Genomic DNA, 16,595 nt, shown 5'->3' on the forward strand with positions numbered 1-16,595 from the left:
CAAATCCATGCTATCCAAATTCTTTAGAATACAAAATCCAAAAGAATAAGGGATTTTATGATAATAAAGTACTATTTTTATTGTTAATTTTGATCAACACAAAAAAAAAAAAAAATCATAGCAATAGGGCAATGTTGAGTAAAATTGCATATGCTAAATTAGTTTGACAAAATTTAAAAAAAAAAAAAAAACATACGAGGTTAGGGCCTTTTATTATTGTTATACATCAAATGAAAAATGAAAATAAAATAGAATTGTACAAAAACCAACAAAATTTATTGTCATTAGTCATCACTTATTTATAGTAACATGTTGCACATGAAAATGTGATTTTACTTTCCTCTCTATATAAATAATAACTAATAAAATATATTATTGCATATGCTACTTTTATTCATTGACAACTGGCTGGATTCAGCTTCCCTGCAATTGTTGGCTTAACATTAGTGCATTCAGATTTTGCAGGTCCTTCAGCACCACTATATGCTAAGTCGATGTCAACAAGTTCCACACTAGTTAAAGTTAAATAAATTTGATTTACTGAAGGATAGGATCAATCATCAAGCCAAATATATTATAAATGTAGTTACAATGTAAGTTACGAAATGTGAACAATAAATGGTGTGAATAATAATTGATTTTCATTTGGTTGTTAGAATATTTACGTATGTGATGACTATGGAAAATGCATTTATGACTCCAAATTATCTTGTTATGTGAATACATGGTGTTTTGTTTATTCAGTGCTATTTGTGCACTTTCATCTTTGGACTACATTATTCCTAGGTAGTTGTAGAAATTATAACCATAATCAATATCTAAACTCTTTGATTGCTAACTCTTATTCCAACATTTTTCTAAGTGACATGATGAGCATTTTTATTATGAGATTAACCTACATTCATGCTCATATGATTGTTTAAGCTATTTTTGTATTAAAAATATTTTTATTTCATTTCTAGAACTTTACAATAACTATGGTAATTTAATTTCTATGCTATAAGAAAATTAATTACATATTTATATCTACCAAACATTGTACAAAGTTAAGCTAAGCTCTATAATCATAATGATTATTTGAGTTATAGATTGTAAGGATGAGCTAAGCTCCCTCATTATGGATTTTATTATTGTCTTATGTACTGAGGGTGAGTTGAGCTCCCCATTTGTGAGTTTAAATTTGGTTGTAAGTTGGATGAGTTCTATCCTTCATTGGGATGCCCGATTCATGGCCTGACTCTAATCATTTATTATCTTTGAAATGGGCCTCCTAATAGGCCTTTTGAAGGTTTCACTGTGTTAAGCTTATTATCAGCACAGGTACATATGCTGACCAAAGTCTTAGTCCTAGGCTGACCAGCAAAAAGAACTTAGGACTTGGACTAATTAAAAAGTCTGTAAACATAGAAAAAAGGATTTTAAAATTATTGGTTGAGCTTAATTTACTTAAAACCTAAAGCAAAAATTTGTATTGATGTAACTAATTTTATAAAATATATACATCAAATATATTCTTTCCAAAGACTTTAAAGCACAAAATCTAAAAGAATAAGGGATTTCATGATAATAAAGTACTATTTTTATTGTTAATTTTGATCAACGCAAAAAAATCACAACAGTAGTGTAATGTTGAGTAAAATTGCATATGCTAAATTATTTTCACAAAATTTTTAAAAAAAATGCATGCAAGGTTAGTGTCACATCCCAGGGATGGGGTTAGGACGTGCTTGTTCAACCAGCTACACACTGGGGTGGAAACTTCGTGTCCCACATCGGAAACGGGAAGAAAAGATTTGGGCTATATATGTGGGAGCCTTCCCACCTGGTCAGCGCGCTTTTGGGAATGAAACCTCCCAAGGGACAAATCTGCGAGGCCTATCGGCCAAAGCGGACAATACTAACTGGAGAAGAATCGGGCTCTTACAATTTGGTATCAGAGATGGACTCCCTCTAGTACGGTGTGTGGTGTGAGGACACACCAGGCGAAAGCTGGTGGGCTTGTCACGACCCAGGGATGGGGTTGGGACGTGCTCGTTCAACCAGCTACGCACTGGGGTGGAAACTTCATGTCCCACATCGGAAACGGGAAGAAAAGATTTGGACTATATATGTGGGAGCCTTCCTCACCTGGTCAGCGCGCTTTTGGGAATGAAACCTCCCAAGGAACAAATCCGTGAGGCCCATGGGCCAAAGCGGACAATACTAACTGGAGAAGGATTGGGCTGTTACGGTTAGAGCCTTTTGTTACTGTTAGACACTAAATGAAAAATGAAAATAAGATAGAATTAAACAAAAACCAACAAAATTTATTGTCATTAGTCACCAGTTATTTGTAGTAACATGTTGCACATGAAAATGCAATTTTACTTTCCTCTCTATATAACTAATAACTAATAAAATATATTATTGCATGTGCTACTTTTATTCATTGACAGCCTGCTGGATTTAGCTTCCCAGTAATTGTTGGCTTAACATTAGTGCATTCAGATTTTGCTGGTCCTTCAGCACCACTATATGCTAAGTCGATGTCAGCAAGTTCCACATTTTCGCATGGGAATCCACTGCTACAATCAAGTTTAACGGAAAGAGCACTTGCAGAAGTTCCCTTTATATTTTTGATGCTAACGCCACTAATCTTGACTTTTGATGGCCCCTGAAAAAACATATCAATCATAGTCAAATAGAGAAATATAAATTACCATTATCCAATACTATGAGATTTTTTTTCTTCAATGGTTAGTACCTTATCATTGCATTGCCCATATGGGCAATAATTTTGATCTATAAGGATAGGATTCGAGACATTTTCCATAGTAATATCCTCAAAATGGATATCAGATGCACTGCCACCAAATTGTGCAGGCCAAGATTTAATTCTGACACCATTCATTGTATTGGTAAGGGTGCAACCTGTAACGGTGATTCCAGAAACGGGTTCTTCATTTTCATACCTACCCAGGCTTCCTATGCTGATGCCATGACCAGGTCCACATGTAACTTTTGAAACTTTTAGATTTTGGGTTCCATCACCAATAGAGATACAATCATCACCTGTACCTATTTTTGTATCAATAATAGTCACCCCCTTTGATCGTCCAATATGAATTCCATCTGTGTTAATGCTAGTTTCAGGTGCGGTAATTATAAAGCTTTGGAATGTAAAGTCTTCGCATCCCAAGACATTGACGTGAAAATTCTTGCTATTGAGAGAGGTCACATCACGGACTAGGCCTTTCTTAATGAAATTAAACCTAAAATTCTAATGAAAATTATCAAATCAACAAAAAGCGTATTAGAAAAATTTTGGTAGAGCCATTACAAGTCGTGGTCAATGTAAAGTAGTGAATTTTTTTAACATCATACTAAAAAGAGATTACCATAGGCATTGGCTTGCACTTTGGATCTTTGGCACAATTATTTGCTTTCCATGCACTTTCACCTTGACCATCAAAAGTTCCTTTTCCAGATATAGTGAATTCATCAACATGATCAAAATTAAACCAACCTTCCCCTTGCAGGTCTGGTGGGGCCTGCAATGTTCCTTGAACTTCAATCTCTATTCCTCCCTTGCAAGGACCTGCGACACTCACTACACCTGACAAGAATGTCCCTGTTGGAATCAAAATTTTGCTAGATCCTGTTGCTGCACAAGCTTCTTTCCAAGCACTCAATATAGCCTGAGAGAGAGAAAGGAAAAGGAAAAATTTTAGCTAACATTAGGAAATCAAAGATAAAGTACATGTTCACGTGGAAAAAGTACATGTTCATGCCTGACTTGTATCGGCTTTGCCATCAGCTACTGCCCCATATTTTGTTATATCAAAAACTGCAGGTTGAGCTTGAACAATAGAAACATATAAGAAAAGTAGATATATTTTTGAGAAAATTGTTTTGCTAACCATTTTTTTTGTTGGTTTCGTCCTATTTTTGTCTCGTATAAAGTTTTTACAAAGTTGAGTAGATATATCTTTCCCCACGTTGCTTTTATAAGGCTAGCAATAGCCAAATTTAACCGAATACTAATCAAAATTTCCCCTTTTTTTAGCCTTATTTTTCTGTTATTGCATTTGGAAATGTTGAATGTTTTAAGCTAAAAATAGATTCCTAAAATGAATAATAATACCATTATAATCAAGCACAAGAAATTCAACAATCACGTTTGGTTTTCACAATGCAAACGATTTGGGAGTGATGTCACTAAAAGTTCCCCATCTCATAATCATATTTTATGATCAATTTACCCTGCCCATTTAAAGAGCTTCTTAAGACTTCCTTTTAGCTTTCATACATATGGATACCAAGAACCTAGAAGCCATGACTTACTTGAGGTGAATTATAAAATCCCTAGTACCCGTATGCTAGAGACATTGTATTGCCTTTCCTGACATCCTTGTCCTTTGCTTTTCATAAATAAGCTCAATGCATATATGCCTTTACTTTTCCTTTTTTTTCATTTACTTTCTCATTATGTACCATTGGGTCATCCACACATATACAAGAAAACTAGTCTTTAATGAGAGGAAAAATCCTCGTTAAAAGTTAAATAGTGATCGCTAATAATATTTAATGAATATAATAGTCGATTGTTAAGTTGTTGTTATAGGGTCCATCATTAAAAAGTCTAAGCTGGACTTTACAAAACTCGGTATTAATACTAATAATGAGCACATAGTATTCGGTCATTAAATTTATAATATTAACTATTTTAGCCTTTGTCAATGTTATTAACAAAAGAGAAAATGGTTGTTAAATTTGAATTAAAAGACTATTATTTTGCAATATAATGACCTTTGATGTCATCGACAAAAATTATTATTGATCAAAAAAATTAATCATTGAAAAATAGTAACAATAGTGAATAACGGTCATTAAAGGTTCTTAACGACAAAAAGGAAATAGTTGTTAAAAACTATCGACGAGAGCAATCGATGCTTGTTAAAAACTACTAATGATAGTGAAAATTAGTCATAAACAACTACTAATGAAGTAAACAAATGAATGTTAAATATTAATAATGATGAAAATGGTTGTTAACTATGATTGATGACCATACAAAGTGACTGTAAAAGATTAGTAATGACAAAAAAAAAAAAGATTAATAGTCAATATAAAGTCAAAAATTGTCGCTAATGACCATAATTTAGTTATATTATTAGCTTTAAACTTGCTGAAATTTAAATATACAATTAACAATACTATAAAAGATGCATCCATAACTACAATAATATTTATATATTAATCTGAATAATGTCATAACAACTGTTTCAAACATCGATTTAGTTAATTGTTCACACTTAGTTTGTGAATGTCAAGAAGATAACAAAACTACTTAAAGATTGAAACAAAATCAATAATTTCTTCAAAGTTACTTTTGAACAACTTCACCCAAAAAAAGTCACTTCTGCAACACCTTCACCATTTTCAAAATCACATCTGCATCAAAATATAAGAATGTAATGCTATAAGAACTTTGAAGTATGTTAATAACTTTAAACAATCTTCACATTTAATTTAAAATTTATTCATATTTTATTTCTAACTAAGTTCAAGTGTAAATGTTAAATAAAAAAATCAATTAGAGTTCCGTTTAAATTTTGGACATTTCAAAAATTTCAAATAAACAATTCAAAGTCTCAACCTGCATAAAACATAACTTCAAAAATATTCATCAACCTCCAAAACAATCATATACACCTCAATTCCCATTTTGATTGGTTATGTTTTTATTGTAAAAAATTAATTCAAACTGAATATATTAAAATTTTAAAGTTTCAAACTGAATTTCAAACTTGAACATGGATTTGGAAGGTAAGATTTTGAAAGCTCTCCTCATAAGAGGTCATGTTGCGGAGGCCTTGGGATGAATTGAGATAATAATGCATAGTAGGTGTCATATCAGTTTTGATGATCTTCTGTCTATTATCAATAAGAAACACAAGACCATTGCTACTCTTTAAGTTGTTAGACTTTGCATTAGAGAGCAAAAATATAATTTTGTAATTTTTCATTGTTGTGTTCCTACTGTGTGGATTAGTTGAAGAGATAATAATAATAATATTAAAAATAAAAAAATAATAATCAATTTAGACTAATTAGTCACATTGTCAAAGATTCCCTTTTATAGTAATATAGTATCTTTTTATTTTTATATGTTATAATAAATTAGATATAATCAAATTGAATTCTCTTTATAATACTTCTATGATTTTATTGAAAACAAATAATTTAAATTTAAATTTACCAACTCTTTTAGAATAAATAGGAAAGAAAACAAAGGTCAACGAATGACTCAAACGTTGGAATGAGAGAGAACCTACAAAGATCAAGTGACAATACAATTTTGCAATGGGATTAATTGGTTTTATTGATAGCCAAAGAAAAAGCACACAAGAGACAGTTCAAAACTGATAACAGCAAAAATTTTAAAAAAAAATTGATTAGGACCACTCAAAGAATTAACAAATTAATAATATATTCAAAAAAGGCCCAATAAAGTAAATCGGATTTCAAATGTGATCAAAATAATTATATGTTAAGAATATTGCAAGAGGGTTAATCTTGATTGTCTTGAAATCAATCATGCACAGTCCCCTCATTCAGTTAGAGCTAGCTTTGGAATTTTAATATCCCATGATATTGCAACCAATTTGATGTGTTGTGAAGTGCATCTATACTCAACCAAAAACCTAAAGCCAATTAGGCAATGCCATAGCATATATAGTTGAAATCCCTAATTTTGAATTTTTCTCGATATTTATTCTAATATAATCTCTAATTCAATAGTATGAACATTCTACCTCTTTGGGTAAGCATTATACCAATTGGAGAGCAACTAATAGAAATACACAGAGTTCATATCCGTAGAATCTGTAATTTTTCTAAAAAAAAAAAAGAAATTGAAAAAAATTAAACAAAGAAAGGCTATGTTATTCTAATTTTTGATTTTGCAATTTCTTAACTAATTAGACATTAGTCACTTGATGTTATCAAAGATAATAAAGCACAAAAGAATCTTAAATACAAAATTCATTTGGATTTGATTAATTTTAAGAGCAGAATAGTAGAGTCTCAGTAACTCGAAGTTTTAATATAGAAATACATGACCTATTTAGGCTAGAACGGCTCAAATTATAGCTAGTATACATACAAAACAACCAGTTTATCAAAATTAAAGCAATCGAATCACATAGATATTAAAATAAATTCAACACCCCAAACTCCACATATCCAAGTTCAAGCTTCTACTTTTGTTCTTTTAGAACATTAGGGTCTGCTCTTTCCATTTATGAAGATTTTATTTGATAGAAGCACATCAAAATAATTAAAACAGAAAAAAACTAAAAAAGTTGAAAAAAAAGGAAATGTGATGTGACACCCCTTACCCGTCTACAGTATAGCCGACCAAGATATGTCACCCAGTGTGCCGGAGTACCATATCTTATTTTATAACAATTTACCCTCCTTAATTTATTTATTATTCACCAATTGCAAAATTTTACCAATTGTATCATTTATTTACAACTTCGATTTATCTGAATTTTCTATAAATTTCTATAGAAAATCCGACAGATTGTCAACTAAAAATTGGAAAAACAGTTTTTCTGAACCTGTTAAAAACACTTCTAATATGGTTTTCAAATCCAGAACTCCAATATACATACATATCAACTCAATCGCTTGTTCTCATCACAATTTTCAAAACTTTGTTCACATCACAATTTGAATTAATTTCCTGAATAGCTCCTCAACATTTTATTTTTCAACAAAATATACTAATAATTACAATAACATAAATTTTCATATATTTACATTATCATATGATTTCATGAGTTTGTAAATTCAATCAAAAACTAGTACAAAATGCAAAGTATAAAATACAACCCAAATCCTAACATCTTACCAAGTGCACTGCAGATATGAGGTGACTCTAGACTATTTGCAGATCTGACTAATCACCTGGTCTGAGGTCTGCTAGACTTCCCAGCTATGTCTCCAGTACCTGCGCGTGGAAAAGGCGATGCGCTAAGCAATTCTTGTAACACCCCTTACCCGGTCTATAATGTAGCCGAGCAAAGTGTGCTATATTCAGTGCCGGAGCACCCTATTCTGTCTTGTCATGTACAATCTTAATTCAATTATATTATATTATGTGTAGAAATTTTTTTTTTATCCCATTTTGTCACCTCATCAGTTGTTTTGGTAGGGCTCATGTACATATTAGACTTTGCATTTTGGTATTGTATGTAATTAAGTGATGTAAATAATTTTGGATTGTATATAAAATTGTATATTATTGTGAGTAATGTTATATGAATAAAATGCAAGTTTATTTTATTTGAAATTTTTATGAGTAATGGTATGATATGGTACATGAACAATTGACATGAGAAATAATGTGATGGAATACGGTGTGTGGTGCGAGGACACACTAGGCGGAAGCTGGTGGGCTTGTCACGACCCAGGGATGGGGTTAGGACGTGCTTGTTCAACCAGCTACGCACTGGAGTGGAAACTTCATGTCCCACATCGGAAACAGGAAGAAAAGATTTGGGCCATATATGTGGGAGCCTTCCTCACCTGGTCAACGCATTTTTGGGAATGAAACCTCCCAAGGGACAAATCCGTGAGGCCCATGGGCCAAAGCGGACAATAATAACTGGAGAAGGATCGGGCTGTTACAATTCTGCTTAGTAGTGCCAATAGAAAATAAAATAGCTAAAAATAAAATGGATGTGCAGAATGCATGCTGACATTTTTGTAGACTAAGTTCCTGGCAATTATTGTAGTATTATTTGATTAAAATTTAGTAAGATTTATTTTGATTGCCCGAGTAATCTATAATAGTCTATTGGACTGGATAAATAGGTAAACTGGCACTGGGTACCAAGTACCTCAGGCCATCACACCATCGGTCACATATGTATCTCCTTGTACATGTAATGTAGCCTAATAAGTCATAATAATTATTAGGCACAAGGCCAAGTATCACCATAATATCAAAATGGCTAAAAGCCATAAAATCACAGAATGACATAATGCCATGTGCAGTATTGCTAACTGAACCCTATTGGCATGCCAACCTATCCAAACCAATCATTCTAGGCATACTAGGGCATTTTACACAGTTAATGATTATATTATTTATTTTTATAATGTAGAGGTCACTATTCAATTATCTAATTTCACTCAAAGGTTGACTTTTTAATTTATAATAAGTTTGTTGAACCTAAGTTCACCAAGATACCACATTTTGGTTTACAAAAGTGTTGGCATTAGTTGCCAAACAATACTTAAAACCAATGAAGAATAATTTAGAAATTTTAGTTTTGAGTGCTAAAGTTCACTGTTCCATTAGGCCATTCTACAGTAAGAATTTGGCCAAATGTTCTTCATCAAAATTGTTCCTTATTGTGTCTAGTTACATTTCTTTTTTTGAATCACTCCATTTGGAGTTTTGTAGCTCAAGTTATGGCCTAAGCACCATAACTGGTCGGATTGCAATTTTTTCAGAATTTCTGGACAGAATCAATTCTGAAATTTTTGTACACTGACTGCAGGTCAATTTTTGGATGTGTTATAGTCAAAATTTGGGTTTGTTTTCCTCATGAAAGTTGTAGTACTATGTCTCGGCTTTCTACTGGTAAAATTTCAGGTCAATTGAACTTTTTTATATTGAGTTATGTGTTAGTAGTATGCCCTAGAGCATATCATTTAGTATGTATCTTGTACATATTTTTAATAATAAAAGGCATTTCCACTTTTCCGTTTACATAATATATTTATGTGTAATAGAAAAGGTCCATTGATATTTTGTTAGAAATATTATTCTTAAGTTGTTAAGAATATGAGTGACAATATTTCTAGCACAAAGTATCATAAATAGGTTCACAATCGAGGATACTTCATAATAAGGACATGACTTATCCAGAAAGATTGTATTCATGTTTGTTCCCAAGTTATTTATATGAGATATAAATAAGATGGAATGGTGAGTCTCATGCCATATAACAAACATGATAGGCACTTATAAATGATAAGTAGGCCGAACCAGTGACACTTATGACAAGCACATGGAGTTTACTCTTGTCAATGTTTTGTCATAAATCATATCGATGCATATAATCTTTAGACTGAGATAGCACGATTATCTTGTATATAGGTAGTTTGAGTTTGATATCGCTTTCATACTTGTACTGTGTATGGGTATATGGGCATGTGTTGGCTCTGCTAGTTATATATGGAGGTAGGTGTTGATCAAGATGGAATCTGTTCCTCTAAGTAAATAGAGTTAAAATCCTATGTTCATTTAATTGTTCTTGATGTTTCAAGTTCTGGCCAGACAGATAGATTTATTCAGAAAAGAGTTTCTGATGAGAAAAATCTTTTAATCAAGAACTGGAATTAAAAGAGAACATAATATTCATAGCAAATGGAGTTTGACATAAACCATGACTCCAGCTTGAGTTGGGATTTTGTAACAGAGAGATTCTAGTGCATGGTAACATATGATTATAGGTTCATTTAAGGTAAACCTTATTACTAATTGGGTGGCCATGGCATGCTATGCTAGGTGTTAACCATGGTCTATGAGGTTCATAAAATGATTTAGAGAAATCATTTATGGTAAGAAAGAGTTCTGATGATATTAAGAGTTGATATCATGCCTCATTGCCAATTAGTGATGAGCCTAGTAAGTCACACACATACACAAGTAATCACCTATTTAAATATGATTTAATTAATTAATTAAAGAGTTTAATTGATTAATTAAATAGATTTGGTTTGCAATTAAATTGCAAAGTCCCTAGCATGACTTGAAACCAAATCTAGATTATTGGATGTGTAGTATAAATTAAATTTATATTTAAAGTGTTTAAATATGAATTTAATTGATGAGAAATTAATTAATAGAGATTAATTAATTAATTTATATTTGATATAAATTAATTAGAAGAAGAAAATAATTATTGTGGGTTAAGAACTCAAAATTAAGACAGGGGCATTTTGGTCATTTCACGATTGTGACACGTGGCACCATGAGATGGTGACACATGGCATAACACATAAGCTTGCCAAATATTTTTAATCATGTAAGATGATTAAAATCAAGATTAAATATAGGTTTGACACTTGGCACAATGTGATTGGGTCACTTAAACCTAGAGCTAATCAAAAGGTGACATGTGGCTAGGGTTTAATGTGTTAACCTAGCTAATTAAGTGTGGTTATGAAAAGAAAACATAACCAGCAGCCTCTCCTCTCAATTGTCACGCCACTTTGAGCCTCTCCAGCTATTTCTCTTCATCTCTCATCAATTCAAAGAGATTAGCCATCAATCTCTTGAATTAAGAACGCTAGAAATTGTTTCTAGTGTCTGTTTACATCTCTAATCTCTTAAAAGGCAGAACTTGAATTTCTAATTAATAGAAAAGGCTTTAGAAGCTGTTCAAGGGCTGCCATAGGTGTTCTTGGTGTGGACAAGCTAGAGGGACAACATCCGTGTCCTCAAGACGAATCTCAAAGCGCAGACACGCTGCAGCACATCAAGAGGTTAGTGTAATCGTTCTTGATTTAATCTAGGGTTCTAAAATTAATCTGATTAATTTTAAAATCTTAAATGGCAAATACAGATCCAAAAACATATTAAAAGAGTTTTAATATGTTGTTTATCATTGAAATCAAATAGATAAAAATAAATCTTGCATGGTGCATGTGACCCTAGGCGAAAATTTTTAATTCAATGGTATAATCTTGTGTTTTTCACGCCTGTTCCTACAATTGGTATCAGAGCCACTATATTTGCCATTTAGATTGTTGATTATATAATTTAATTGTGTGTTTGATCATGAGATCAAGAGATTCATTGCTGGTTGGATCATGAGGTGTGGCGGCACACATGGTGAAGCCACCATTGGTGGCGGCAACAATGGTTCCTTGGGTGGTTCAAGGTTTGGCTTTTAATTCTACAATTGTTGTATGATCTAAGGCCTATTCTTTGACTAATTAAAGTGTTTAATTAGTTGTTTTAATCACACAATTAAATTATGATTCAAATCAGAATTTTAAAAATTGTTTGAATGTGATTCAAATCTGAATTTTAAAAGTTGTTTGAATGTGATTCAAATCTGAATTTTTAAAGTTGTTTGAATCATATTTAAATCTGATTTTTTAAAATTGATTCAATAAAATTCAGATCTGATTTTTTAAGAAATATTTGAATGTGATTCAAATCTGATTTTTTAAAAAATGTTTGAATGTGATTCAAATCTGAATTTTTGAAGATGTTTGAATGTGATTCAAATCTGAATTTTTAAATTTTGTTTGAATGAGATTCAAATCTGAATTTTTAAATTTATTTGAATCATATTCAAATCTGGATTTTTAAGTTGAATATGAGATATTCAATTTAATTTAAGTATGTATGTTTTATTTAATTGTTAAATAGTGATATGCATGATTGATGATCATGGACTATAAAAGACCAATGTGATTGGATTTATTTCTTTTATGTTTCTTTGGGATTGTAAATTAATTAATTTATTTTAATTTATTTTGGGCATGTATTATTAAGTTTGTAATATTTTTGGGTTGTAATTTCATTTATTTAAGTTCTTGTAAATTCGCCTTGGTATGCCAAGGATTACTATGTAATATTGGATTGCAAGAAGTTCAAGGAGGTCAAGAGCATTGGTGGGACCAGTGGGAGGAATTCAATATCAAGTGTTGATTATGTACTCCTTCAGCAACTCTTGTAAAATGAATGAATGAAATGCACCTAGGAATGCCCAGATTCAATTCTTGGTGGCTCAGAATTGAATCCCTTAGAAAGTCCATGATCATACCATATTTACTGCTTATCCATGAATGCATGAGATGTATGGGAATGTATGCAATTATATGATATATGCATGCTAAATGGATAATGTGCAAAGTGAGACCTTAATAGTAATTAGGATGGCTATAAAATCTTCCAAACAAATGATTAAGTTGGAAATGCTATAATTAAAGTAATTATAACATAAGCCCTCCATTGGGGCAATTATTTTAAGAAATTTTAAATAGTTGCATGAGATGCAATTAATTTAAGAGATTTTCTTAAGAATAATTGTTAAGCATGAGATGTTGTAAATATGTAAATGGTTTGGTGGCCAATATTGGATGTACCTGAGGACATTAAAATTATTTGCATAATTACTTGCTCAATGGGATCAACTTAACTAATGCAAGATAAGTCAATAATGGATGTACCTGAGATTTTGAGCATTAGGGGCTAGGTAAAGGATTGAACCTCACATGAGATGTGATGGGCAAAGAGTTGCTCACTTATAGTTTATTGTAATTCCAATAATGGATGTACCTGAGGATGATCAATAGAATTATAAGAATTCAATCACCCACTAGAAATCCATCCAACTAGGATTTCCGTTTTCTACTTTGGAAGTGTGGGATTCGCTAAGTTAGTGGGAGGACCAATTTGATTAAAAGACCATAATCATTTTGGTTAATTACATGATACATTTACTAATTAATCTGGTTATTTTCTGCAGTTAATTTTCTGATAAAAATGAGCACAAAACAACCACCACCATCCAATATCCTTGCAAGCATACTTGATCACAACAGTTGACAGGACCTAATCATGCGATTGGCTAAGAAATTTGAAACTTGTCTTGAACCTTGAACATATAGGATATGTTCTAGATTCAAATGTTCCTGGTCCCTTACCTCCAGAGGCCACACAAGAGGAACATGAAACTTTGGACAAGTGGAAGGAGCATGATATGAGAGCTAAGTGTTACATGCTTACTTCTATGAGTAATGAGTTACAGAAGCAACATGAGAACATGCAGAGTGCGAGTGAGATCCTCCTTCACCTACAAGAGTTGTATGGTGAGCACAAAGAGAATGCTAGGTATGAGATATCTAAACAGCTTATTCCGTATGAGGATGTCTGAGGGACAGAATGTTGGGGATCATGTCCACAAGATGATTCGGCTGATTTTGCAGTTGGAACATCTTGACTTCAACATGGATTTCCAACTATAAACGGATTTGATCCTTCAGTCCCTTCCTGAGTCTTTTGGGAATTTTGTGACAAATTTCCATATGACTAAACAGGAATGCACCTTAGGAATTACTCAACATCTTGGTTATTGCCCAAAAGAATATGCCGTGCAATAAAGGAAAAGAGGTAGCTTTGGTTGCATCTTCTTACTGGAAAGTCCAACAAGAAGAAGGGTAATAAGAAAAAGAAACCTCGATTCTGGTCCTTCCAAGAAAATAGCTAAACAGAAAAGGAAGACTAAAGTCGATGGAGGCAAAGGAAAGTGTTTCACCGCCAAAGGATGGGCACTGGAAAAGGAACCGCCTGAGTATCTTGCTTCTCTCAAGGACAAGAAGGATACACCTTCGGAAGGTATGTCCATATCTTGTTATTTAGATTCGATGATACTCATAGTTCATCTACGACTTGGGTTTTAGATATCGTGCGGTTCTCACATTTCTAATGATATGCGTGAACTAGCAAACAAGAGACTTGCGTTCTCAAGATATTAGAGTCCGGATTGGCAATGGCTCAACTGTGAAGCTTTAGCCATAGGATCTAAATCTTTTACATGTTTGGACATGTTTTGTGTTTGGATAATATTTTATATGTACCTAATGCTTTTAAGAACATCATTTCTATATCTAGTTTGACTAGAAATGGCTATGAATTTCCACAGATGATGTTTGCAATATTTATTTTGGAAATAAATATGTTGGTTGGGTTATATGAATGATGGTCTTTATTATTTGGATAATAATGACAAACACAAATTGAATGCAAGTGATCTAAAAGAATACAATGCCATGGTGAAAACCAACTCAAGTTCAAAATATATTTGGCACTTAAGGTTATGTCATGTTGCGTAAGATAGGATTGCAAAATTGGAGAAAATGGGGATTCTATCCTCATTGGGCTCTGAGCCTACTCCAACTTGTGAATCTTGCCTTCAAGGCAAAATGACTAGATCACCCTTTGTTGGACAAGGGCTAAGAGTGAAAATATTTTGGAACTAATACATAGTGATGTATGTGGTCCGTTTAAAGAAATGGTTAGAGGGCTTTCATTATTTTATTACCTTTGATGATAAATCAAGGTTTGGGTATTTGTATTTGATGAAATACAAACATGAATCTTTTGAAAAGTTCAAAGAATTTAAATCAAGTAGAAAATCAAGCAGAAAGAATATTAAAGCTCTTGATCGGATCGTGGAGGTGAATATTTGAGTCTTGAATTTGATGAATACTTGAGAGAGCATGGCATTGTTTCTCACCGACTCCTCCAGAACGCCACAATGAATGGTGTATCTGAAGGAGAAATCGTACCCTATTGGATATGGTGCGTAGTATGATGAGCTATCTTGATATGCCAATCTCCTTTTGGGGATTTGCATTAGAATCACTTTATATATTCGAATAGGATTCCATCAAAATCGGTTTCTTCCACACCTTATGAGATATGGCATGGAAGAAAACCAAGTCTTAAGCATGTTAAGATTTGGGGTTGTCCGACTTATATCAAAAGTGAACAACGATAAATTGGAGACCGGATCGAGAAGAGGTCAATTTGTTGGATATCCAAAAGATAGTTTTGGATATTATTTTTATTTGCCTACTTCACAAAAGGTTGTGATAAGTAGAGATGCCACATTTCTTGAACAACGGTTTGTTCAAGAAGGAGCAAAGGAAGGCAAATAGAGTTAGAATTGGAGAATTCGACTAACCAAGATGAGATGGATATAGATCCATCTAGTCAACCTATACCCATTGATGAAACATCTACACTGTTCCTCGTAGAACAACCGTGGTATCTCACCCACCGGTGAGATATGGTTTTCTTCATGAAGAAGAACAAGAGTTGTCTACTCATGAAGAAGTAGATCATGGAGATGATCCACTTACCTATGAAGAAGCTATATCGGATATAGACTCTTCAAAATGGATTGATGCTATGAAATCAGAGATTGATTCCATGTATAAGAATCAAGTTTGGGATCTTGTTGACCCACAGAAGGTATTGTACCTATAGGGAACAAATGGGTTTTCAAGAAGAAAATTGGTTACGATGGAAAGGTAGAGACCTATAAGGCAAGGCTAGTAGCGAAAGGGTTTCGCCAAAGGCAAGGAATAGACTATGAGGAGACTTTCTACTTTGTTGCCATGCTTAAATCAATTAGGATTTTATTAGCAATAATTGCATACTATGATTATGAGATTTGGCGGATGGATGTCAAAGCGGCCTTTCTCAATGGATACATTGAAGAAAACATTTTCATGGAACAACCTAGGGATTTGAATCCCAAGATGGTTCCAAGGTATGCAAGCTAAAGCGATCCATTTATGGGTAGAAATAAGCTTAGGAGTTGGAACATCCGTTTTGATGAAGCCATTAAATCCTTTGGTTTTATCAAAAATGAGGATGAGCCATGTGTATATAAGAAGGTTAGTGTGATTGCTATCACTTTCCTTGTCTTATATATGGATGACATCTTGTTGATAGGTAATGACACGGTATGTTGGACACTATAAAGATATGGTTGTCAAATACATTC

The 16,595-nt window shown here is 32.8% G+C and overlaps 1 protein-coding gene across 1 annotated transcript; it reads right to left on the reverse strand.

Moving 5' to 3' along the window:
* Nucleotides 1–2,285: 2,285 nt before the first annotated feature.
* Nucleotides 2,286–3,936, reverse strand: LOC110670647 (exopolygalacturonase-like). The gene is made up of 4 exons (XM_021832771.2): nucleotides 3,771–3,936; nucleotides 3,378–3,677; nucleotides 2,744–3,259; nucleotides 2,286–2,653 (listed from the first exon to the last, which is right to left on the reverse strand). The coding sequence occupies exons 1-4, from the start codon at nucleotides 3,900–3,902 to the stop codon at nucleotides 2,426–2,428; spliced, it is 1,176 nt and encodes a 391-aa protein (XP_021688463.2). The 5' UTR covers nucleotides 3,903–3,936; the 3' UTR covers nucleotides 2,286–2,425.
* Between the last annotated feature and the right edge of the window lie 12,659 nt (nucleotides 3,937–16,595).

Source organism: Hevea brasiliensis, chromosome 10 (genome assembly GCF_030052815.1).
Source record: "Hevea brasiliensis isolate MT/VB/25A 57/8 chromosome 10, ASM3005281v1, whole genome shotgun sequence".
Lineage (NCBI taxonomy): Eukaryota > Viridiplantae > Streptophyta > Magnoliopsida > Malpighiales > Euphorbiaceae > Hevea > Hevea brasiliensis.

What these genes read in the sequence shown, in the direction of transcription:
- LOC110670647 (XM_021832771.2), bottom strand. Translation starts at nt 3,902, where the DNA reads ATGGTTAGCAAAACAATTTTCTCAAAAATATATCTACTTTTCTTATAT. An exon ending in AGTGCAAGCCAATGCCTATG is followed by an intron (nt 3,260 to 3,377) that starts GTAATCTCTTTT and finishes AATTTTCATTAG; the next exon opens with AATTTTAGGTTTAATTTCAT. An exon ending in ATGGGCAATGCAATGATAAG is followed by an intron (nt 2,654 to 2,743) that starts GTACTAACCATT and finishes ATGTTTTTTCAG; the next exon opens with GGGCCATCAAAAGTCAAGAT.